General features: G+C 37.2%; 1 protein-coding gene across 1 annotated transcript in view; it reads left to right on the top strand.

Annotated features, from left to right (window-relative positions):
• Window positions 1–26,942, top strand: part of PRKCE (protein kinase C epsilon) — a 293,182-nt gene that overhangs the window by 157,794 nt on the left and 108,446 nt on the right. The window contains exons 3-5 of the mRNA XM_080408304.1: window positions 23,450–23,609; window positions 24,745–24,779; window positions 26,188–26,273. Coding sequence (XP_080264430.1) covers window positions 23,450–23,609; window positions 24,745–24,779; window positions 26,188–26,273 — 281 coding nt within the window. The remainder of the gene's footprint in view (window positions 1–23,449; window positions 23,610–24,744; window positions 24,780–26,187; window positions 26,274–26,942) is intronic.

Here is a 26,942-nt window from a genome sequence, read left to right as displayed (position 1 = left end):
ACCTCTTAGAAATTACAGGTAATTGGATATGGATAAAACTTTTGGTTGTGCTTTCAAATGGGAGTACTTACACATTTTTTAGGCTGAATGTGGCATTACAATGATAGTTTGTTTGGGTTTTTTTCCTGAAACTTTATTAACAATTAGATATAAAATAATCTGATCTTGGTTTGAAGTTTCGAATTATACAAAACTTTCAGTCTCTAAAGTAACAATTCAGTCTGCAGTAGCTGGAATGCTCTGGGGAAATACATACCTTTATCAGCCCTGGGGGGGTGAGTTACACGGAACTAATGCGTTTTTCATCAGTTATTAGCAGCAAATCATGTACTGTGCCCTGCACACCCGTTCGGTTCCAGGGTTTCCCGAGAGCCATACCGTGTCTGAGCAAGACATTGATTCTTCTGCCACCGTGTGGTTCTGTTGTTTAGAATCAACGACCATTTTAAGAAAGATGCACTACTGTGGTTTATATAAAAACTGAACATAAACTATCACAGTTGTTTTATTTTTGATCGCCTGAGTTTGTTAACTCATGTTGTGCTGTTTGCAAAGATTAAACTTCGAAATGCACGTTTAGAAGAAAACACCTCATTCAGGAAAATTGTGTCTTTTCATCTGCTGGCATTTACGGTAAATTACGTATCCTTGCTTCAATCTTTTTTTCCTGTTGAACAGAAATAATAAAGCTCTTTCTCTGATATTTTAGCAAAGGATTGGTTCCTACATTTTGAAATCAAAAGTGAAATTAGAGATTCCAGCACCACAATTGAACTGTACTGATTAAATCTTTTTTTCTCTTTTCCCCATTTTGCTACAATGTATTAAAAAGTTAGGCTTTACTTTAAAAAAGTGAGAAAATGCCAACTCCATATTTAACAGTTTTTATTTCAGTGGGAAAGAGACTTTCATAAACTTGTTTGCAGATGGATTCCTTAAGACTTTTTGCTGCAAAATCCTTTTTTATCTATTAATAGGATTCAAAATTGGACCTTCAATATGAAAACCAGCTAAAGTAACAAAGGACAGACTTGGTATGCTTTGTAAAAGGGTATCTACATGTCAGACCTATTTCTTTTCTTTCCTTCTTTCCATGCTATTTTCATACAGCTCTTTCACATTTCTTGTCAAAATAACCAGCTGCCATAAACCCCATGATTATTACGTAAGCCATGCTGTTACTGAAATACTCATTAACATAGGAAGGTACATGTCATTTCACACCATGCATTGTCTGAAATTATAATTTTTGTTCTGAATAAGCTTTTTGCTTTTACTCCTCTATAATAAAATATATTTTTAGTAGTAGGGATGAAACTAAGTTTGAATGTTGAAGTACGGGGTATATGTGTGCAGGCAGATTTGAAAGGTGTAATTAAATTGCTTAGCTTTTTTTTTATATATTTAATTAACTCTACTGAGCATTAACTCTGAGGCTCAGTCATCTCCCTTATACTGTTAATGTAGTTAGAGTACATTCAATAATAAAACCTGATTCTTTTAATTGGTTTTGCAGATTTTGAAACCTTCAGTAAGTCAACCTCTCTAGACAACAGCCTTAGTAGTTGATTCTCAGTGCTCATTCCTTTGTGCTTGAACCACTAGGTCTTACATTAATGTATTAATCAACAGGGCTCTGTCATGCGGTGTTTTTTAGGTCATGTTTTGATAGACCCACGCACCTCTCTGGAGGTTTTCTTGGATGCATTTGAGTACATTTCTACTGAGCTGATGGGCATTGTGTAGATGTATTGAAAAGGCTTTAAAATTGTTTTGTAAAATACAATGAAAGATGTTTCACTAAAGAAATAATGGGTTTTGCAAAGTGCTAGCACTTTCAGTGTGCACTGGAAGCAAATTCCATACTGCTGAGTATTGCTTGGGCAGATAAGGAAAGGCACCACAGCCAAAACGATTCAGCAAAGTTTGTAAATGCCAAAAAACCTTGATTTAAAGAGCCAAAAATATAATCCTTTTACATTTTCTTAAAACTAGGTCATAGAGCTGTTCAGGAGCAAATCTTTAGAGAATCCTTAAGTGAGTTCTGCTAAGCAAAAAAGGTAGTTCAGCCACCTGAAACAAATAATATTCTCATTAATGTTTTGTGGGTGTGAGCTTTATCAGCAGGGTAATGTAATTTTTCATTCTGGAGTTCCTGTTTGAGAATCAGACTCAGTATTCAATTCACTTAGCAAAGGAGACCCATTAAAGCAAGTGACAGCACAACGCTGCAACTAATAACAGCTTATATTGTCATGTGTCTATGTCACAATTTCTTAAATGTAAACTAAGCTTCTTCTATTAATTTTAAATTTATTTGACATTTTTACATATAGTGGTTCTCTATTTAATTTTTGTCAGGTGGTCTCTCCATGCAAGTTATAGCATTTTTTCAAGGTAGTTTATTTATGACTAGGTGAAACTTATTTATGACTAGGTGAAAAAAACCACAAAACATTGAAATCACATTGTTGTGCCTATTAAATGGTTAAGAAAAAAACTATGGTAATTGACATGAGATAATTGAAAGTTAGCTTGAATAGTTTTTCTGGAAAAACACTCCTGATAGTTTTCCATACCGACCATAACTGAGTGTATGAGGATAAAAATTTTTAGGTAATTAGAACAAGTAGCAGAAGTTAAAAAAAAAAACACATTGTGCAATTTACAGGTATGATAAAATACGTCATGGTTGCTGCCTACTGTCATAAGGCAAAGTTAGGTGCTGAAATTTCTGATTATATGTTGGATCATAGATTAAAGCTTTCAGGGATCCTTTATAATTTATGGGGTATATATGGGCTTTATGCTTATGACTGAAATGTTTGTTCAGATTGGAGCCTGGAAGGATGGGGTGTTTGAACTGTCGCGTTCAAAGGTTTGCTTGCATTGATTATGAGTCCTCTTATTTTTAAAATGCTCAGGATTTTTATAGCTCCTGTACTCTTCCTACTTTAACAGCTGACTTGTTTCTTTATCTTTAATGATTTTAAACATTAACATACTGTTTTAGTTTTTAGAGAGGCTATGCTTCCTAGGAATTCCCCTTTCTCAGAAGTTTCTCACTTAAAATTTCTAAATGTTACTTCCAGTTACTTAGTAATTCAGCAGCAATTGGAAGCAGAGTTCATGGACCGTCACTGAACAGAAGTAGTCTTGAAAAACCTCAACCTCTAAGAGGAATAGATTTTCTGCAACAGGGAAACCAGAACACTTTTACTTGTTGCTGCCTCATAGGATATTTGGGCATGGTTTTGTATGAGAGGCCCAAAATTTATGCCTGTATTTGACAGAATAGGTAAAAGATGGTAATGAAAGGGCTATCACAGTGGCAAAATAGAATTTACATTAGTAAATCTGAGAGCCTCTGTGCTGATAAATTAGCTTTCTTCTGCAGTCCTCCAAATTCCACAAATCAGGTGTGGTTATAAATTTCACGGGGAAAGGAGGGCACAGCAGAACTGTGTATGTCTCTTCAGACATCAGATTTGACAGTGTACATACCTATATGTGCCCATAAAAATGTGCCACATAATATGTACATTAAATAAAATATTTAGCCTGTCTTTCTAAAATTTTGCTTCAGTGCATCAAACATCCGCATCCCTGTGCTGAAAACTCTATTTAGGAACACAAGTTCAGTCTGTTCTGGAGAAGTCCCCATACTGTGTGCTGCTTTAACTGCTTGGTTTCTGCAGAGCTTGAGTCCAGCTTGAACTATAGGGCTCTCTGCAGATCCTTACACGTATTACATGGGCAGAAGTGCTGAGCCTTCATTAGAGATCTAATCTTAACTGTAGCAAATGAGTGTTAAATTGTGCAGGCACTGTGCTTAAAAATATTCATGTGCACTGATCTTTCTTGAAGACTAGTGAATGAATCACGATCTGTTGGAAAGATATGATAACCAAAAATAAAACAGAAAATCCTGAACTCCTGTCTCTCACGAAAAATATCTCCTTTCACAGTAAACCATACATACTAAATTTAAAAAGTTGATTGATTTATCTGCCTGGTTGCCTACCTACCTACTACATTGTAAATTATACATAAAAATCTTGCCAGCTTTTGTATGTGCTATTTTCATAGCTCTAGATATGGAAAAAAATGCGGGGGGGAAGGGGGCAGCCATGGCTAAGTCAGTGTTATGAGTAGGTTTTATAAATAGGTTTCCAACTTTTATTTAGACTCCATAGTAATATACCCCTTGAAAGACCATGTATAATATTTTATTAAATATGACTCAATTTTTAGAATGCTGATGTGATAAGTAAACAGGTATTTAGATGATCGTAGTGGTCATCCTCAAGTTAAGTGATACCAAAAGACTTTGGGTATCAGTCCTAGTGTTAAGCAGTAGTAAGTTTTCATCTGTTTCCTGCATTAACTCGTTTTGTGTTAAGCGCTTTAATTATTATGTAATATCCCCTGCTTTTTTTTTATTGGTTGTGCTCTACCTTCTGCTTTTTAATTTGTATTTCTCTAAAAGATCTTTCCATCATATAAAAAGAAGATATTAACTAAGAAACTTTATCTTGCACATAGACATTTGTGCCACAGATCACATGACAGTAAATTAATTCCTATAGTTAAATTAGGGAGAAAATATAGTCTGATCATATTGGATCAAGGGGTCTAAACTTGGATTTTTGGGGATATCATCCTGGTGTTGTCATTGATAGTTTCTGTAACTAAAATTAGGCAAGGCAACAGAGGCTATTTGGAGAATAATTGTTGGAGAATGGATGTGAACTTTGGATACACTTGAATTTTGACTGGCCAAGGCCCAGAGTAGCCTGCTTTAGCTGGGGCTGCTTGGGGCAGGGTTTGGGCCACAGACTGGACTCCAGTGATGCCTTCCAGCCAGAATTACCCTGTGGTTCATTAAAATGGTGTGTGAGAAAGAGTCAGTAGTTTTCACTTGACATTTAATTATGTTTTGGTTTGATGATGATCTTCAAATAAAACAACATTTTATAGAAAAAAGTGTTGTTGTGCCTTTAAAATACATTAGACAGGTTTGTTATAAGTATATCATTTTGCATTCAAACAGAAAGGACAGCTAGATGGTCATGAGCGGTCAGTCAGAATCACAAAGGACAGGTAAAGAGGGTACAGGATTAAGTGACCAGAGAAATAGTGATTACAGACTTGTTAAGAAGCCTAATTTTGTAGTATATGTACTACATGTATAACTGTTATGAACAAAGTGATGTATGTGGATCCTGCTGTCTTTTTATTTAGCTAAACACATTGTGATACTGGTTTCCCTTTGAAAAACACATCTATGGGGTTTGTGTGTGTATATATGTGTGTATACATTTAGTATATGTTAAAACCACTTGATAGGTATTGTTTTAGGTGTCAGAGATGTTTCTAAGATTTCCATTGGCTTTTATCTGCAACTGATTTTTGATTACCAGTTTCTGCCAAGCTGGGAGATGGTGGAATCTGTAAAAATAGTTGTAATGTGCTACAGAGTTAAATATAGTTCAGAATCAGAGATATAGAATTAAAGCTACTGACTGTGGGCTAATGCCCTTTGTATGTTTCATGCTATGGGGAAAAGAATCACAGGAAAACAAAATATCCTTATTTAGTGATCAAGCAGTAGGATTCAAGGAAGCAATTATTTGATATTAGTTCTAAGCACTGTATCAGTCTCTAAGTGCTTAGAAATAATGGAAAGAAAATCCTGGGTGAAGTCTTTGAAGGCACCATGCACAGGTCATCTGCCACAGGTTTTCTAGGTGACCTTGGGCATGTCGTGCATCTCTGTGCCTCCTGGGTAAAGCCCTTTGTAACGTAGCAGTTAAAAAACAGGGTATTTCAGAGGAATTGTGACTACTACTGACAGTCGCATACGCTCACCACTGCTGTTGTACTAACCAAGTTAGGCTGGCTATGGAGGCAAGTAGGATATGGGGGCAAGGCTGTATACTCAAAATATTTTTTTTTCATGTATTTGTGATATATGAATAATATATGCATGGGATAACATCAAAGCAAACAATTACTAAGGAAGAATAACACAATGATTTCTCCTAAATCCATATATAGAAGCCAATTGACTCATCCAGAAGTTATCAGCCTTACTTGTATGTTATTCTGAAATTAAAAATAATATTATTCTAGTATAAACCATTTTATTTATGTAGTTTTTCCATATTTTTACCTATCAGAGATTCATTTCATTATTGGACTATATTTCTAGAATTTGAACTGGCATAATCACTGTGATTAGTGCATAGAAGATGAATACAAAATTCCTTGAAAGATGTCGTAGAGCAGATGAAACCAGCCATGTCATTTCCAGCTGTTGTTCCACTGAGACCCAGGGGTGGAGGGAAAGGGAGAATGGTGTTTGACAGTGTAGGAGAAAAAATTGATTGTAGAGAAATGGCATTTTTCAGCAGTTAGACTTAAATGAAAGGAATAACACCATTACATGTAAATAAATGGATAATTTTTTAAAAATTAGCAGGTGAGTCATTATTAACTAGTTCAATACAACCTGTTATTTAATTTTACATAGGAGAAAATTTTTATTTTAATTTCTTAAAGTCTCACTTACTGAGACTCTTGCCTTCATTTTGTTATGAGTAAGGTATAAAGCACCTTAAAAACCTGTTCCAAAGAACTGTTCTTCTGAGAACTATTAATTTCTTTATTTTATATGTGCAGAAACAGATTACTTTTGTGTGAGTTTATAGCAATATAATTCAAAACTCCTGGCAGTTTATCAGACTTGATCCCTGACAGTGACTGTTATATTTTACCATGTACCCAATTTCTATCTGAAGGGGAATACGGTTTAGAGGTAGCACTTCTTAAAGACTTGAGTGATAGGCTGAAGGAATTCCTGTCTTAGGACCAGTGGTATAACACCATGTGAAAAAAGGTAACTTAACAGTTGTATTTCAGTAGCTATTAGTAGGAATTCACTCTCATGTTGCATGTATGACCAGGTGATGTTCTGAAATGCCAGATTTACGCATTTGTGGGAATGAAAGGAAGGTAAAAATGTGATACAACTAAAACAAGGTTTTCACTGGTCTGAAGCCAAGTGCTTCCTGCATCTCATGATTGCCCTATTGGTTTAAAAACTTGTAAATGCCCAGGTCAGTTTATTTTGATGGTTCCATGTTCTGGAAAGCAGCATTCAGAGACTTTTCATCTTTATTGCTATTTCTCAAAATGCATTACGTATTTTTATTTTGTTACAGGTATGCTAATGGAAAAGTTAATGTTTTAGTAAAGAAAAGACATTTAGAGAAAAAATTTTAACATGTAAAAATTTATTTGATTTTTTTACAGGTATTTACTTAAAGGAAGAGGTTTTATAGGAGACATTAGCTCTTACATATGCAATTTCTGGTAGTAAAATCTGTTTCTAGTCTGGGAGATGATCTCTTTCTTAAGGTGTTTTTGTCTCCTTATTAATGAGGAAGCAGCTTTTTTTTTTTTTTTTTTTTTTTGTGAATTGAAGTGGTTGTAAACATCTAATTCATGAGTGCTGTGATGTGTCATATGGGTAGTTAAGTCAGAGGCTCCAGCTATAGAGCTGTCAAAATCATTTTAAGAAGAGGGAAAAAAGAAAAAAAGTGGGACCTTCTCTCTAGTTCTTTTTCCAAAGACAACAAGTGTTAAAAGGATTTTTTCGAGGAACTTCTGACACCTTCTTAGGTAATTCACACTTAGAGAGAGTAAGTGGGAAATCAAAATCTCTTTGAAACTAACTTGGAAATGTTGCCATATGTCTTATTCTTGAGATTATACAAGTGGGTTTTTTTAAAAAAAAAAGAGGGGGAGGGGAAAAAGAAAGAAAGAAATCCAGCCTCCAGCTTTCAACTGCCACATCCTTCAACCAGACAGTTCTGGGAACTGTTAAATCAAATCTCCATGCACCACACATCCCAACTTGTGAATTAGGTGATACAGCTTCCTGTGGTGGTATTTGACTTTACCATGGGAACAGCTAAATCAGTGACAGCAGCAATAAGGAGGCACTGAATATATTTTTTTCAACTTAAAGCCAGCTGACTTTCACATTCTTATTCAGCAGCCTGATAAAGCTAAGTTAAAATGAATTATGTAGTGTTGGAATATGAGCAGAGGTGCTTGGGAAACCAAAGAAGACAGAAGGCATTTGAGATCATGAGCTCTGACTTGAATGTTTTTTAAGGAAAGCTTTTTTTAAAATGTCTGCTATCTCTTGACCTGTTAATAAACAATAAACAGAATTAAGTTTTATAGGTTAGTATTTTACAATGGCTAGAACATTTTGTATCCTTACAGTCTGGACATAGGCAATCAAGATTTCTTTTTTTATCTCTACTGTAAGTAAACTGAGCCAAATTCCACTTGTTTTTTGTATCTGTTCTCTGGCATAACTGTAGGGCTGTAGCCAAGGATAGATCTTATCCTCGTGTGACTATGTATGTAGAGCATTAAGATGTACAAACAGTCCTCCATTGTGCTGCAGGCAGTCTCCTTGTCATTCCCTTGGCTCTCCACAGATTTTGCTTGGACCTCATCCTCCTTGTGCTGTGCACAGGTTTCCAGACGAGTTTGTGCTGTCAGTGGCAGGAGAACTTACCTGATACATTAGAATACCCAAAGGTAGTAACGCTGGTGTGAAGATAGGGTCAGTGCTGAATGGAAAATGGTTAGTACACTGGAATAACAACAGAAAAATTCAATCAGCAATCATGCCAGGAATTGTTTTGTCTCTGTTTTCATATTCTGATTTAGTCTCTGGACTAAACAGGGAGAAAGCTGGTTGGATCTTGAAGTAGCTTTTGGTTTGATCTTTGTGCTGAAGTGAAGAAGAAAAATCAGTATTTTTTTTCTAAGTTCCATTTTCTCTTAGCTACAGTATACAGATGCACAGTCCAGAGTTTAACAAATATTTTTCTTGGAAGACTTACAGGTTTAAGAAATGTTAGAAGCAGGTTTTCTCCCACACACATTGATTAATTCTTGTATAGTCTTCACGTGGATTTTGAAAGTCAGCCTTCAGTGAGTGCTGTGGGGATTTCTTACTACTGAACTGCATTTAGTCTTAAGAAGTAACAAAAGGTGATTTGCTGCAGGAGGAAAAAAAATCAGTTAGAGTAATGTAATAGAATACTACACGTAACTGCCTTGATTTACTAAGCTGGCTTTCTGTACCTGTTCTTCTGTGTAAACATAGTTTGATTTAGCTTTAAGTATCACGTATCTAAAGAAAACAATAGCAGGTCTAAAGCAGCATCTATTTTTTAGAAGTTAGTTGATTCAGTGAACTTTGGTGGCTCAGTATCTTTGGGAAACATCAAGTCTAACATATTTTCTGTAAGCATGCGGATATCCATTCCCTTAGAGCGCTTCAAGATGGGTATCTAGATCCCTGTGGAAAAAATACGGATCTTGAGTGCTTTTCAGTAGCTAGCTCCTTGTACCATATACCTGCTAGTTCTTATGTATGAGTTTTCTGTAATAAGAAGAGTTAACTTTACAGCAAATTGGTAGAAAGGAAATTAATTTACCGATGACAATAATCCTAAACTGAGATTAGACTTGGAGCTTGGGCCACTGAGTGATGTGAGCCGCATCGCTCACAGTTTGTCCTACGGGGAGGAAAAGTAGTGTTCCCTGATGTGTTCTCTTTCATCAGCTCTAGGTTCACTTTCATTCCTCTCTCCCTTTTCTTTCACGTACTATTTTTCTCTGAGTTCCTTTCTCTAAAGTGACATGATTAAAACTCTGATTCTATTTTGGTCTTTTCCTTTTTTTTCCTCAATTCCCACAGTAAGGCACCTCATCATCCAACATCCCACCCTTCCCACTTGCCAACTGCTGCCATCAGTAAGTTCTTAAGCATTCTTGAATATTATGTCAATTTTAGAAAAATAAAATAAATCTTAATCAACATATCTGTTGCCTCTTCAGAGGCTGTTTGCCAATTCTTTTCCTTTGTGAGTATACTTTTTATTAGAGACTTAATCTGCCGTAGGTTTGGAAAAATGGCTCAGGTCTGATTAGGTTACTTCAAGTAGTTGATTGTTAAGAACTTTACTGAAATTCTGACTCAATTGGAAATTACATGTCCAGTTAAGCACCTTTTCATAAGTTAGAAACATTTTTCATTTTATGTGAAAGATTGAGCCACACGATCGCCAAATCACTGAAAATGTGAAAGACACTGATAACATCTGTCTTAAGAAAGGTTGGAGAATTGGGATTAGATATATACGTGAACACTGGAGGTAGGAAGTTTGGAGTGTCAGTAAGGTAGAAAAAGTTAAGAACAAGTAAGTTTTTGTAACCCATTTCAAACACAGAGTCTTGTCTTCTACCCATGTCTATATGTTATACAGTAAGACACAAAGTTTGACCAGTTGTAGTGGATTGATCTTGGGTGGATGCCAGGTGGCCATCAAGCCTCTCTATTGCTCCCTCTCCTCAGCTGGACAGGGAGAGAAAAATATGAGAAAAGGCCCATGGGTCAACATAAGGACAGGGAGACCACTCGCCAGTTACTGCCACAGGCAAACCAGACTCAATTCAGGGAAATCAAATTAATCTATTACCAATCAAATCAGAGTAGGGTAATAAGAAATAAAACCAAATCTTAAAACAACTTCCTCCCACCCCACCCTTCCTCCCAGGCTCAACTTTACTCCCAGATTCTTTACCTCATCTCTGCAGCCACACAGGGTGACAGGGAATGGGGGTTTTGGTCAGTTCAGCACATGATGTATCTGCTGCGCCTTCCTCCTCACACTCTGCTCCTGCTCCAGCATGGGGTCCCTCCCACAGGATACAGTCCTCCACGAACTTCTCTGATGTGGCTCCCTCCCATGGGCTACAGTTCTTCATAAACTGCTCCAGCGTGGGACCCTCCCGTGGGGTGTAGTCCTTCAGGAACAGACTGCTCCAGCTTGGGTCCCGCCCTGGGCCACAGGTCCTGCCAGCAACCTGCTCCAGCGTGGCCTTCCCATGGCATCACAGCCTCCTTTAGGCATCCCCTTGCTCTGGCATGGGGTCCTCCCTGGGCTGTAGGTGGGGATCTGCTCCGCCATGGACCTCCATGGGCTGAGGGGCGCAGCCTGCCTCACCATGCGCTTCACCGTGGGCTGCTGGGGAATCTGCTCTGGCACCTGAAGCCCCTCCTGCCCTGACCTGGGGGGCTGCAGGGTTGTTGCTGTCAAATTATCACACTTTTCTTCTGGCTGCTGTTGTGCAGCAGGTTTTTTCCCCCTTCTTCTACACATTATCCCAGAGATACTACTACCATCACTGACTGGCTCAGCTTTGACCTGCAGCAGGTCTGTCTTGGAGCCGGCTGGCATTGGCTCCATCAGACATAGGGGAGGCTTCTAGCAGCTTCTTAGAGAAGCCAGCCCTGTAGCCCCACTCCCTGCTACCAAAACCTTGGCATGCAAACCCAGTACTAATTTGAAGTCATGTGTACAGTGTACAGAGATGTGTAAGATTTTCCATAAGAAAGTTTTGGGGTTGTCCTCCACTAGGACTCTTTTGTGCTTTTCAGTCTTTAGATGTGTTCAGGTCACAGTTTTCAAGCTTTTCTCCATAACCTGAGTGCTAGATATATGTTGCTTTTTTAACAAGAGCCAGGGTTTTCATGTAATTATGTATTTCAGCTAGCATACTATACAGAACCTCAAATGCTGCAAAACTTTGCTGGGAGTCATAAGAAGCAGGAGAGAGATCCCTTTACTGTTCTTTTGCTTAATGACCTGCAAAAGGAAAAATCAGCAGTACGTTTATAAGTAGCAATCTAATACTACGAATTGGAGCGTATAATGGAGCTAGCAGCAAATGCATGGTAGGCCCTAAATTGCTTCTACAAAGTAAGATGAGTTAACACTGTGGTCTCACCTTACAACTCTGTTTTTTTTATTGTTTTGCAGAATTTGAACAGTAAAATAACCTGTATATTGAAATCCCAAAGCAAATAAGAAGTATTAAAACTTATCATACTTAATCTTGTCACTAAGAAATACTACTTCTGCCAGTGAGAGGTCATGAGGGTGATCATCCCCCCCCCCCCCCCCCCCCCCCCCCATCCCTGTCATGTGTCAATCCTCCTCAGTAAAAATCTATATAACATATTCAGGCTCTGGTGACAACATGCAAACTCACCATTTGCAATTACCTCATGATGCTGTGCCCATAAGCCTGGCAGGGAGAAAGAACATGCTGTTTAGCACGTTTCCATTTTTACCATGCAGTAGATGCATAGAATGAACATCTAGCAGAGCAGGTAAGTAGTGCCTTAAATATTGGAAGACTTCCATTGACATCCGTGGCATAGTGAATACTTTTTCACATAGACATATCCAGAAATGCTTTGCTAAATTGGGATTTTAAAGTAATACACTGATAATAAATCATAGGAGTCCTTCAGGATTTACATAATGTATCTATTACTGTTCTCTGAATGGAAATTAGTAATAATATATTTCATGTTGAAAGACAGATGGAAGAGTTGCTTTAATAGCGCTGCTTGTGAGTCAGAGACATTCTTAATTAAGCTTTTTTTGTGTGCGTGGGGTGGGGGGGTTATTGGGATAAGAAAAAATCCTCCTATATTTGCAAGAAAGACAATGGAAAGGAGGAGTGAGTTCTTTTGCTGCTGATTTTTGTCTCTTACAAATGATGGCAAGAACTGCCCACTTAGGAAATGGGCAAGATGAGGAAGGATGTTGGTAGAGGGTGACAGTATTGTCATAATAGGGCCCTTAGAAAAAGACACAAACCAGAAAGATCAGTGACATGTTGGAACACTGGTGAAAGTGTGTTACAGGTTATACATTGGGGCAAAAAGGGAAAAATAGTGGCAGGGGTTATTTATTAGTGGCAGCTGCCTTAGAGATCAGTCCTTTCTAAGGTGATGCTAACACTACTGTCTTTCACTTGCTTAATTCATTTCAACATTAGAGTAGTAAGAAATGAAAAGTGCAATGGTTGTTTACTTATAGGCGCCTACACCCTCCAGCCAAGAAAGGAACACGTTATCTGTGCCGTTCAGATAAGGACCCACTCTTTTACCTGTTGGGTGCCCTACAGGCTCCACTACAGAGCAAAGGTGTATCATGTGATTTTAGCGTGCAGAACCAACTTATAAAGTTGTAAGTGATGAAAGAAAAGGAGAAACATGATTAAAATTGCTTGCAATTATATTGGAAAGCTTGATCTTTCTGTCAGGCTGCCTGGCTGCTATCCATGAGGTGGCTCTCAGGGTTTCCTTGGTGCAGACCCAGGGCCTCAGGTTGCCATGGTGGGTCTCTCTCAGAGCGCATTTCAATGACACCCCGTTCCCCAGCTGTTCCTGCAGACTGGTCCAAAGTTTTACCAGATTTGGCTTCCTGGCTGGCTGAAGAGCTGGCATTGAGGAGTTCAGATACTACTGGCAACCAGGTGCTTGTTTCTAACATGTATAAAGATACTATGGTACATTCTCTAACTCTAAAAATTACCATGAATACGTCAGAAGAATAAGAAATAATTTAAGAGTGGCCAGGTATTGTTTCTATGGACAACCCTAAGTATCAACTTACTTCAGAAGACAAAACCTTTTAAGTCATTTTGAAATCATAACAGTTTGCTTTCTTGTTTCACTGTTGAAAGATTTCTTTCCCAACACTTATTGATTTGAGTTTTCAATAGTATTGTAAATTATTTGCCTAAACAGACAAAGCTACTGTAGTTACAGTGAGAAAACAGGTATAAGGCATCCTGAAACTATTTGGCAAACAGTGGCTGTGAAGATGATTTTCTCAGTTGTTACTTCTAATAACACGTCCTGTTGCTTGGGGACAAATCCACTTGTGTTTATCAGAACTATTACAGTCTCCTCAGTAGGTTTCTCTACATGAAGGTACAGATATTTTATGTCTTACTACTTTAATACTGTTGGGGGGAGATAGCTTCCAAATTTTTACAGCCTCTGTTTTAATTTGTTGGAAAAGATCATTGCCATTATTTGAGAGTATAAGAAAAAAGTCTAAATAAAATATTAATATATCACTGCCATTCTGCCTGCCCTTGAAACTCTCTTTGGCTTTCCTGAGCATTTTCTGAGCAAAGTATTGAGAATGCAGTGCTGCTTAATTTATACCAAAATCAGTCAGACTAATGGAAAGGATTATTCCTGCTTGGGATAAAGGAGCTGCTTTGCAGTCTTCTCTGGTTTTCTCATCTATTACAAGTGTTGTGTGAGGCTCTTTTGAATCACAAGCAGTTCTGCAGTGGATTCCCTCCGCCTTGTGGTGTACACAAGCAAGTAGTTAGTACTTTATTAAGATAATAATATTGATAAAATAAATAGTGAAAAGAATCACTTTTCTAAAGTAAACTTACTGTAGTTTGTGTACACTTCTCATGTCTGAAATGGTGACACCTCAGAATGGCCTTTTTTCCAATTGTAGGTAAGGAGATTTCACTGCCACTGCGATGCACTCTGAAACCTGAATATGTGTATTCTATGAAAGCCATCTTCTCTGGCCTGTGTAGGTTATACACCATAGGTCCTTAACGTGATTACATGGAATCATAAGGTTTAATATGGAGAATGTAGTGCAAGCGAGCTTTTTTACATGCATTTCTAAGCTTGGGTGGAAACAAGTTGTCGCTATCAGGAGGGGTGTCTGGAAACGGCATCAACAAGACGACTGTGAGATTTAGTGGCTTAAAGGCAGGAAGTGGTTTTCATTCCCCTTTTTACCTTCAGGTATCACAGCTTTTCTGCAGCTAGCACGTGACTGGGATGTCCATGGGGACCTGTTCAGTTCAAAGCAGCTTCTGTCCATCTTTGGCCTGAGAAGCATGTAACATTTTTGCAATCGTCTTTTCTCATATCTTTCCATGTCTCTGGCTATCCCCAGCCCCTGGTCTTTTGCATGGTATACAACGGAGTAATGCTTGCCTTGCTACAGATACTTCAGTAGTTTCTGTGCTGGCAAACATTTGCTTTTTCAGGTTGCTATTCACCCATCCAGCATTAACTTATTGCAAAAGGCTTTAGGCAGGCTATTAGCAAAACAGCCTGCCTGCCAGAGTAGTGAAACAAGATACGTGTGAAAGTTGTGGAATTTCCCTCGCTGGAGATTTTCAAGAACTGTCAGAAAAGTGGAAGCTGAGGATGCCTGAAGTACATGAGAACCTTCCCCACTGCAGGAGGCTGGGCTCGGCCATCTCTTAGGTGCCTGCCACTTATGCTTCTGTTATTCTGTGGCAAAGGAACAAAGCTGGGCTTGAAAAAATATTTAAGAAATAACTCTACTGAAAGATGAGTAACCGCAGTCATACGAGGTTGTGTTTCATCAAGCTCTATATAATGGATTTCACAACTGTTAGATCAGAGAAGTTCAGCAGTCTTTCTATCACAAACACGTGCTTAAAATACTGTCATTCAGGATCTGTCTGGTTTAATAGTTACCTCTGGGAAAATAGCTTTGTCCTGAAATTTTCACAATGCTTGCTTTCCTTCTTAGCATCACAACACCATTTCCTTTCCAGGAACTGACAAATGCCAGCAGCTCAGATGTTGACCTTGCAGAGAGGTCAGTTGACCCTGCAGATACTTCCATAGCCTGGGGCTCTGTTAAAATATACATGCATGTGTACACCACTTTGAATGTTCACCTTCAACAGCAGCCCTGACTGGGATGTTTTGTCACATTTTCCTTCGAAAGATGGCCAAAGGACAGTCAATATAAGCATGTGTCGTCAGAGAACTGACCACCGGCACTACCACCACAAGTGGTTGGGCATGCTCCAAGGAGCACACTGCAGTCACATTGCAGGACAAGTCTCCATCTAGTCCCAAGGATGGCTTTTGGTCTGATTGGAGTTATAATACTCTTATAATAATAATGTAATGTATTATATTATATATGTAGTTTCTTAATTCCAAAGATAAGCTACTATTTTATCTTTAGTAAGTAGTTGATTTAATAAGACATACTGCACCTTGTTAGCCTTTCAGGACTTAACACAATCAATACTAACACCAAACTACTAATACTGTTTATTACTAACACTGTTATCAACATGAATCGAATGTCAGTGACACAAACTATCTTAATTTTCTTCCTGTAAGTTTATCGTGTCAAGTTATGGCACAAAAACCGTTCTACAATTCACAAATTTGTTATTTTACGTTACTAATTAGGACATGAGTAGACCCATTACATTCTGTGGAGTAAGATATTTCTCCTGAATAATAGCTTCAGTATTTACCATATGTAGAATGCATTTCCACCTCTCTGATTTCAATTGCAGATTTATTGACATAAGGGCATTGTGTTTAGAGTGAGGCTGTTTGTTCCTTCTGAAAGATAACACTGGAAGACCAAAATAACCGTAGTTAGCATAGGTGGGGGGTTTTTGGTTGGTTTTGTTTTCTTATTTTTGTCCTGTTGTCTGTGACATCTCCTTTTGAACTGAACAAACTCTAAATTCTGTCTTGTGGAAAAAATCCTGGAAGTTGAAATTTTATTTTAAAGACCTTAAAAGGTAAAACTGAATTTTCAGAAAACCTGTCATATAGCAATAACTTCCCTGTGGTATTTTTAGCAATATAACTTCTTTTGTCAAAGAAAATATAATATGAAAATTGTAGTTACAAATTCTTTATTTCAGGAATACCATATTTCTTAAAATCATTAATGTTAAATACCACCCAATGAAGACATTGAGAGGGAGTAGGAAAAATCTGCCTGATTTGCTTACTTTGTGGATCTGACAGTTCTTTATCTATAGGAATTGCTAGATTCACCCTCCAAGATGAGGTCAGTACCCCATCATCTGTGTGAGTCCCCAGGGGTCTAAAATATAGATGTAGCACCCTATGTTTGTATCTGTCCCCTACTTGTCCAATCAACAGTTTCTATAGAACAGAAGTATGTTCATTAAATACTAGATTTATTAAAACATGCTGTATAATCATCTGAGGACAACCACATGTAATTCCATGGTGTTAATATCTTAGGCTTGTGTAAGTTGTCACTAATTCAGCAGGCACTGTATAGATGGAGAGTAGAAACTTGTGAGGGCTTATCTTGAAGGCTTTCTTAAGGCAAATCTCAAAGTCATTTGAAGGAGAGTTTTGCTTGAGCACGTATGGGAACAAGTTCTCCCTTGCCCCAGCCTCTGCTACAGCAAAGCAGATGGACCACACAGCTGGGGCAGCAGTGGTACTTCACCTGGTTGCTTCAGGTACCATGCTTCATGCTTCTGGTTTTGAACACTTGGTCAAAATTATTGCTAACCAGCACAGTTGGGACATTTTTGATAATTAAATCAGACTTCGTGTACTGAAATTACAAGCAGACCTTCAGTATCTCTGGGCTTGATATTCCTCTTTATTTAGCAAATTCAATGTGAAAATACTTCCATTTGAAAGGATGTGGGGTGTTACTGTTGTCACTTCAGGTTTGAGTGAGCTAATGAATGTGTTCATGGTAATAATTAAGGGTGTAGAGAAGGTTTGAACCATTAATCATTTGGATTGCTTTATAGACTTGGTTGGTTATTTTGTTTGTTTTTTAAAAAAAGGAAAGGAAAAACAAACCCTGAAACAAAAATGTGTGCCTGTCACAACCCCCAATCAGTTTTATCTGTTTGTATGTCAAGGGAAGTCTTTAAATATATACAGGCAGAATCTCTCTTTTAGACAAGAATTTAAACGTTTAAAGATAAACATGTTTGAAGGTAAAGAAGTTGAGCCTCAGCCCATGCTACAAAGCCACCCACCATATTTAGGCTTGATTTACTTTAAAATGCAATTTATTCTTCAACGCATTCAGTAAATAGCTCATGTTAACAGACATGACTTGTCAGACACCTATCTCTTCTAAAACTCATCCTGTGTGCATTTTTTCATTTCTTTAGTAATACTCATCATCGTTTTTTTCTTTAACAATATAGTATTATCTAAGGATCTGATTCTTCTATTAAACAAAGAATTGCCTGTCAGCTTTCCTAAAGAAAGCAGATTTGAGATACAGTAAGCAGGACCTGTATGTTATTCCTTGTTAAAGAAATAGTCTGGATAGATTATACTTTTAGAAAAGACATAGAAAAATTGCAAGCTTTTTCCATGACTGTAGTAAACTATCCAATTGATTCCTGTGTTCATCAGTAGCAGCTTTATGAAATGATGTGGCATATACTTTGCTATTTTTTTTATCTCTAATGTACAAAATTAGTTGCATGTTTTACTACTAAGCAAGGAGCTTTTTTATTTTTAGGTTGTTTGGTTTTTTCCTTAAAGCATTAAAGGCAAAATCCTGTTAACAGTTTCTACCTAGAGAAATCTTGGTAACAATATATGCGCTTCTAGTGCAGAGGCTCAAAATAGTTTGGGAATAATCCTTTGAGACCTAATTTTGATGCATAATGATCTGGTTACACTCCATCTTGAATCTGAGGAGTCCTGGACATTGTTCCTGCCTTTCCCACTTTCCAACGTAACTTTAGCCAAATTAGCTCTCCTGCCTCAACAACCTTCTTCCATTTAGACATTGTGTCGTGGCAAAACAAAAGCTTTATTTCAGTACATACACACTGGTTTAAATGGTCACGTTTAAATACAACACAAAGCTCTGAATTTTAATCTTCAGCAATAAAACATCAGTACAATTGTTCATCTGCATTTGTTGTTCAGTTAGGCTCAGTTGTAATTATTAAGGGTTGATGTGAAGCCAGCTGGTTTTTCTGGGTGGTGGTTGTAGTTACAGGTGACAGCAATGTGAAGACACCCAAGAGATCCCTGGGGTGAAAAGCCCTTTGTGCCAGAAGTGCTGTGGAGGTGTCAGTGTTCTGTTGGATGCGGTTACCTGGCAGCTACGCTGGTTGCTGCGAGTGTTACTGTTGTACATGGCCTACAGTTTGTCTTTGATGGGGCAATAACCATTTAACTAAAGCATCTGATTTTGTTGTTCTTCTTCTTCCCCAAACACTGTCACTGTTAGATGCCAGTCTCCTCCAGATTAAGAGAAATGCCCAACATGTTCCCTTTTAGAAGTCGGGATTCTGAACAACAACAAATGCTGAAATACCTCTGTGCATGTAATCTCTCACTCTTTTATGCCATATTTTTTCCATTTTTTTGGTTTATTGTCAGAATTCTGTAAGTACTCAAAACATAAAGGATAAGAAATGGAAATGGCACATTTTGCTGTGAAGGATATTTCTGTCTGTTGTGGTTAGTGCTCCACACTGAACCCTTCTCATCTGTGTTGGAACTGTTTTAGTACAAAACAAGACCTGTCATAGTTGAGCCTTTGTTATTTGGTGTACAGGGTCTTTTTCCTCCAACTTTGGCCCCTTTGAGGGTTGCTGAGCGTTATGTGTCGCTTTCTTATGTTGTGACTTATATTTCACGCATAACAGATACCACACAATTAACAGTGTTAAATGTAGTTCCAGACAGTTCATTTAAACATCCATTTTGCAAATATTTATAAATTCTGTGCAGTTTTGTATGCTAGATACTTCTGACTTTTATAACACTTCTTCAAGAGCTTGGAGTCAAGCCTGCAAGTCTTTTCAGTCTTTGAAATTGTAGACAATATGTTTATACGTACGTATGAGTCTATAAAAGCAATTACATGCTATTGTTTTCCAAATAATTCAGAGTTACTCTTGGCTGCAATGGAAAGTAGTGACATTACTGGGTATAGTTTTGAGACAAAATCAGTTCTAAATTTGCCCATTCTCAAGTACTATCATATAAAGCCTCGACTCAGTGTGCCGCATTGACAGTATTCTCCACGAACACTTGGAAATTATCATGAACCTTTCTTACTGCTTCTTTTGAAAATGAAAGTTAAAGAAATGCATTTTAAAAGGATAAACATAATAATATAATGGGCCGAAGGACTCAAAATCAAACAGGGAACAGAATGTACGTTACGGAAAGAAACAGCTTTTACTGAGGGAACAATAACCCTCTGTGACTATTTAGTAGAAATCCTGGGAGAAGAAATTGTTTATATTGGAAATTGCTTATAGACTGACTGCATAAAATCCACTTAATTTTAGTTTTAACTCCTCTGCTAAGAGTAGAAATGTCACACACAATATGCAGTATCCTAATGATATTTTCTAGAATCTATTACGTACCACTGTAATACTTTTTCTTGTTAGAATATATTTTAAAGGCCAATTTTTTTTATGTTTATATTTTCTAAAGTAGTCTTGAAAATGCTAGTTGGCTGTATCACACAAATGTCAGGGAATTTCCCAAATACTCCCTGTGTTCTGATAACATTTACTAATCTTTCTTTTCTTTCCTGCTTGCAAACAATCAGAAAAGTTTGGGGAGAGCAGTGTATCTCCCTTTCTAAGTAGATGTCTTCAGACAGTTAAATGGATGTCTCTAATATGGCTGTTCAGTATGAGATAAATGGATTTTAATTTAAATATATGACTATTGTTAGTGCTACTAAGAATGAATGGTTGACAGCCCTGGGTATGAGCCAGCACAGATGTGATCATTGGCTTCTGAGTCACCTGGGAAAGTTACTGCCTGGTTTTGTGCCTGTGGTCCACAACAGTGGTGTGAATCGTGCAATACGTGGCAGTGTTTTGCTTGAGGAATGTGGAAAAGCATTGTTTATGTGTTTTTGTTGGGTAACAGTAAACAAGCTAGCTGAACTTTATGTAAACTGAGTGTAAAGCTCATGGGTGAATTAATTCTCTTGTGACTTGGTCTGCTTTGATGAAAGGCTGGTGTCCAGTCACACAGTGTCCAGCCATGCACTGTAATGCCAGATGCTACCCCATCCCCCTCAAACAAGTTCTGCTGCTGACTGACGAGGTGGGGACTCTACATGGGCTGTGCTGAGAGGTGAGGTGGAGGCAGAGTCACCACTGGGGCGTCATTGCTCTTGAACATGCCGTTCAACGCTAAAGCAGGTTGCGGTGCACAGATGTGGCCATGTGCTAGTCTTAAGTGATAAATGTGGAACAGCAGACTGACAGGAGAGACAGTTTTGGGAGAAATCCTAATGGATCTCCAACGTCATCCAAGACAGGCCAAGAAAACTACGTTTCCCTGAGCTGGTTGAGCATTGAGGCCTGGCATTTAATCTGATAGTTTCAGGTGTATTGCTTGTATCTGTTCTCAAGTCAGTGCATTTCTGAAAATGACACTGTTTGGTTGTTTTATTGTAACTGTAAGTATTGTAAGTGGAAAATGGAATTTTATAAAAGCATTAACTATAGAACTGGAACTAATACAGTAAAATTTGTTTTAAGATTTTATTGATAAAAGAAAAAATAAGTAGCGTCATGATAATGTGTTTACCTAGCTAAAACACAAAGAGGATTTTTATCTTCTCTGTAAAATTACAGATGTTTTATCTGTGAAGAATTACACTTAAGATGAAAAAAATGAGGAAGGCAGTATTATAGAGTGATTATCATACCAAGTGTGAACTGTGCACTGTCAGAACATCCCATTCGTTTCATATAAGCAGATAACTTTTGGGGAACCCTTTTCAGGAGAGTGCGATTTTTAACTTTCTTACATCCAGGCTGCAGACTTCAGCAAATTCTACAATCTGGATGATAACAAAATAACAGTTCTATGTTAATATAGACTTACTTCCTATAATATTAACTTAAAAGATTTTTCAGCGGCTTTATAAAGTCAGTGAATCATTCAGAATCTGGGAATAGGAGTCTTTGAATTTCCAACTACTTGTTATGTATTCTCTGCGGAAGGCAGTCTTTCAAGGAGCTGTGGTATTTATTAGACAGCAGAGTTTTGCTTAGCACATAAAAATAAACATAATTGATAACTATTTGGTGGTACTTAATCTCTTTCTTGAAGGAAGACCTAGAACCATTCCTTTTTGATTGTTCTTTGGCATAAATAAAAGGGGTAGCTTTGCATCTAAGTCAATGTTTATTTAGTGAAAGCTTACTTAATGTGGAAAAGAGTTGCCATTCTGGTCATCCCACAGATGTGTCTTAGGGTAAAAACCCACTCTGGGTGTGAAGGTTTTGTATGATGTTAACGTGTAAGGAGCTTAGGATTTTTAATGCAAAAATGAATTTGCTAGTGTCATGGGTTTTAGCCCTTGCTGTACCGTGAAAGAAACTGATCTCAATTCATGGGTCTGTGCTCTGTATTTTCCCAGGATACCCCTCTATTAGCTCTATTTAAGACCGTTTTCTAGGAATTCCTAAATCAATAACTTTTAATTTTACAACCATCAAAACCAGAATTTTTTTTTCATGTTTGTAAAAGAATTTGAAACTATTACAGATCTGAGTTATTCTCAGACTTCTAATCTTCTTTGTGTTATTGTTAAGTACTGTACTGTTGCATAGATAACTCATTCGTGTACATAAAAGCTTGCAGCAAACCAAGGTTGGCGTCTTTGGGCCATCATAATGATTCAGGGTAGCTGAAATTTAGAGAACAACAAGTGTTAAATACATTTCAAAGTGTTATATGCACTGAAGTAGTGAGTGCATAGATTCAGTTGGCAATAGATTACTGAATGTAATCCCCTCCAAATCTGATACTGTGTTTTGCAGAGACACAAGTGGCTCAAAGAATGCTTGAAAAATATGTCTTTCATTAACAACTGTGTACTAAATATCCTTCATTGCCAATTAATCCTCAACTTTTGTTTAATGCATACAGAATACTATGGAGGCATTAGTGACGCTTTTCAAAATAAAGCTTTGGGGAAAAAAGACCCGATGCACTCTGGAGTAGTTTTTTCCAAACTTTTTATTCTGAGATGTATCAGCTTCAGTTTTTACTTCCTCTACCATTAAATCTCTTATGCAATTGAACAGGAATTGGTTAAAGGGAACAACTTCCTTCCCTTGAACGTTTTGCTGAAAGTATGTTAGTATCAAAGTGGATTATTGGAGGCTGAAGCTCAGATCCTAATCAGGAATTCTACAAAGTAATCAGTTCTGGATGGAATTTTTGTTCTACTTTGGAATATGTATTTGGACTCGGGTTTCTTGTACTTGTGTCAGCACTTTCTGAGTGTATGGGGACCAGGGGTTGCTGGGATGTTTTGTTGGATTTTTTTTCCTCCTCTGAAGATCAAATGAGATAAGTCTGAGCTGTTAACTGTGTAATTACTGTTAGAGAGGTTGTCAGTGTGCTTGACAGTGATAAAGCATGGAAGACTTATTCCCAGATTAGCATGAATTTACAGGTAAAGATTTAGAACAAGTAGAAGTTCCTCTTTTTGGTAATGAAAATGCTTGCCCTTTAGTAATTGGTGCTAAAAAAGAAAAAAAAAAAAAAAAAGACCCATAATTTAGGGAGGTTATCTTGCACTGCTAGGTAGAAAGGATTATTTTTAGTTTTGGAGAGTATCTACTTATGTATTGCATTTGAGTTTTCCCATATTTGTGTTGGATATAGCCAGTGCTTATTTTTTTTCCTCTGTTTCAGCACCCAAAGACAATGAAGAACGTGTGTTCCGGGAACGCATGCGCCCCAGAAAGCGGCAGGGTGCTGTGCGACGCAGAGTACATCAGGTTAATGGACACAAGTTTATGGCCACCTATCTTAGACAGCCAACATACTGTTCGCACTGCAGAGATTTTATATGGTATGAAGCAACCCTGACTTTGCTTTCTTTGCAACTTTGAATTTAGGGGTTACCCTTCTGTTTTGCTGAGGTGTAAATGACATAGAGTAGCGTTCTTTTCATTTTAATATTAAACTGTCATCAGTTTTGCAGATGATGATAGAAGACACTTAAATTTCCATCACAAACCTTAGAATTTGTTGTATTTTAGTTTTTTCTCCTCTGATCCACAAAGTTCAATCTTTTCCTGCCTAGTACATGCTATAAATTCTAGGTAGATGGCCTGTCTAGTGTTCTGTAGGTGCATAAGTATAGATTCAGATGGAATATTAGACCTTTACATTTTGCCAAGCTGATTGAATTCTTCCTTAGGTACTTAAGTATCACCATCCTCCTCCTAGGAAATGCCAAGCTCCTATACATCCTACTGAAGTTAATGGAATATGGGAATATTAGATTTCTAATGATCCAGGGGTTAGGGTGCTCAGTGTATGGGGTCTTTATTATTATAATGTATGTCAAGAACTCCCTTTTAGAAATTATTTACATTGATTTGGAGTACTCACAGTTTTCAAATAGGGAAAAGTGGCGGAGACATTCAGTTTTCTGTTATTTTTCAGCAACTCTGTTGATGTTTTCCAAGGTTACCTAGAGATACTGATTTACATATAAGATCTGATGTGATCCATAATTGATATTTAAGAGTGTAATGAATCAGTCTTTCTTAATGTGAAACAATGTGAATTGTGCATGAAATCAACTGCATTCCTCTGAGAAGCGTCTGCAGGTTAGGCTTTACATTAGCTAAGATGATTTTAGGCAACAATATTGGCATATGCAATCTTCTGTCTATTTACAGGCCTGCTTGATGACTGTTTTACCAGGTTGTGGCTTCTCTGTCTGTGTACCCTTTGGCTTTATAGTAAATGTGTCATCTAACTCCCTTCATGGCCTATTGTCCTACCTGTTACCTCTCAGCTGCTGAAATGTGGTTCCTAATTGGAACTGATCTCAGTGTAGGCATGCAGTTATCATATTGTTGGTTATAGGAAGCTATTCTTTTAAACTTGTGCATGTCCAGTAAAGAGAGGAAAATATGTTTATCATTCTTAATAATCTATATTCTTTATTTTCTAAAACACTGTTTTATTTTCAGGGGTGTAATAGGAAAACAGGGATACCAATGTCAAGGTAAGAGAAAATCTACCGGGTAGCAGTTTGAATATATGTATTATGTTGTAACGTATAAATAATAAGGTATTTTCATTAGGCATTGTATATGTACAGTGCCGAGAATTTAGCACAAGATGATCAGATAAAGTTTATCTCCCCAAAGATACAATCTTTACAGCAAGTCACGGTAAGATTTTTTGAAACTTTTGGTCTTAGGCATCATATAGGAAGTAGGGGCACAGTTAACATCACTGAACAGCAGATCCTGGGTATCTCTTTATGTGCATCCAGCTAGGGGGACATATCTGTGGATGTTGGCTTCTTCATTTTTCACTTCTTGCATTTCAAAATTGTGAATCCTTTATTCTGCTTAAGATCCTTTGTTTAAAAATGCCAGGTAGTTGCAAAGACTGTAATTAAATAGATGAGATAATTATAGAGGTCGTAATTAGAGAAAGTTATAGCAAAGACTGCACAAGTACTTCATTTTCAACTCCATTTTTCAACTCAGTTTCTTAGACTCTTTAATTTTTTATGTAGTTAGCTCTTGGGATGATGTTTTTCTATTTAATTCTCATCTGTAAGATATGAAATAGAAGTAATGAACTCGGTGATGACTTTTCAGTTACAAAAGACTTGACTAAATATAATTTCAAACAAATAAATGCAAATCATGGTTTTACATGTTATAGTAAGAATAGAGTATTAACATACAGCAGAGGTTCCTTGCGTTATGATTATTTTTTTTCTTACAATGACCAAAGCTAGAAGAAAATGAAATTCATTGTTTCTCTTGAACTCAAAAAACTCTTGAGGGTTTTTTCTTCACTTAATGACCTTGAATCCCACAGTACGATAGACCTTATAATTGTTAACCTTATCTTTCATATCTGCAAATGTTATTTATCGATTAAGTAATCAGTATGAATATTGACAAAATAGTTTTGCCTCCTGAAACCTTTTGCTGTTATCAACTTACAATAATGTGTTTTAGAAAGAATATTCAACTTTGTTTTTTCTGTTTGATGGCTTTTACAATGAGTTATCCTTATGTCTCGTTTTGATGGGAAGCTCTTCAGACAGGAGTTGTTGCCATTGTGTCTCATGTGATGTGGAGATCATGGACTTGATCAGATAAATCAAATATGTAAAAATTGAGAAAAATAGTGGTTAATATTTCAGATGGTAATTTATAGTTTTACATACTGAGATTTTAACAGATATGCCTAAGTTCTCTTAAAATTATTTCATCTCTTGAAAGTCTATTATCTTCTGGTTTTATAAGCCAGATTTACTTCATATGACTCAGCAAATCAGTCACTTGCAGCCTTTCAAGTCCCAGCATTTCTAGTCTTCCAAGATCAGTCTTATGCCTTCAAATAAATCTTTATGAGAACTTATTCTTTTATCTATTTTTTGTTTATAGTTTGCACTTGTGTAGTCCACAAGAGATGCCATGAACTTATAATAACGAAGTGTGCTGGCTTAAAAAAACAGGAAACTCACGATGAGGTAAATGTTTATAAAATAAATGTTCTAGATAAAAGTCTTTCATCTGTTCAAAGTAGTGTCATCTCCTGTGTTTAATCAATAAATGTTAGATGGTTTTGTGCCCTTCTGGTCATCTTGTGGTGTAGCATTTACTTTGGAATAACAGATTACCCTAACTGTTTAATTTACATGGGAATTATTATACAGCAATTTATTTCTGACCAGTAAACTTTTTGTAACATCTGAATGTTTAAAGTCTTAGTGATCTCTTTGCACTCATTTTTATTTTAAAAATTCTCCATTTCTGAGTTCTGTCATTTTAAGTCAAAAGAAGCAGGCTGTGACCCTTTGTCCCTTAAATGCATTTTGTGTGGCTGAGTCGTTAGCAGCTGATAGGATAGGCAGTATGCTTGCATATCTTGCATCAACATAAAAGACTGCCCAGAATTTGCTTGCAAAGTCTCACCTCAACAAATACTGCATCCAAACTGTCAAAATGCACAACAAAAGCTGTCTGTGTGTTGAAGGTGGCACATGGATATTGTTGTATAAGGCGGTAGTGATAACACAAAGTACTGCAAAGTTAATAGCTTGTCCAGCATAATTACTCCCTACCTGCAGCAAGCTTTTGTATATTAATGGAATTAACACAATATCTGCTTTATGTTATCATGCATTTAAATAAATGAG

This window comes from Falco punctatus (assembly GCF_963210335.1).
Source record: "Falco punctatus genome assembly, chromosome: 12".
Taxonomy (NCBI): Eukaryota; Metazoa; Chordata; class Aves; order Falconiformes; family Falconidae; genus Falco; species Falco punctatus.
Note: the sequence above shows the minus strand (reverse complement) of the source record. Positions and strands in the feature narration are given on the sequence as shown.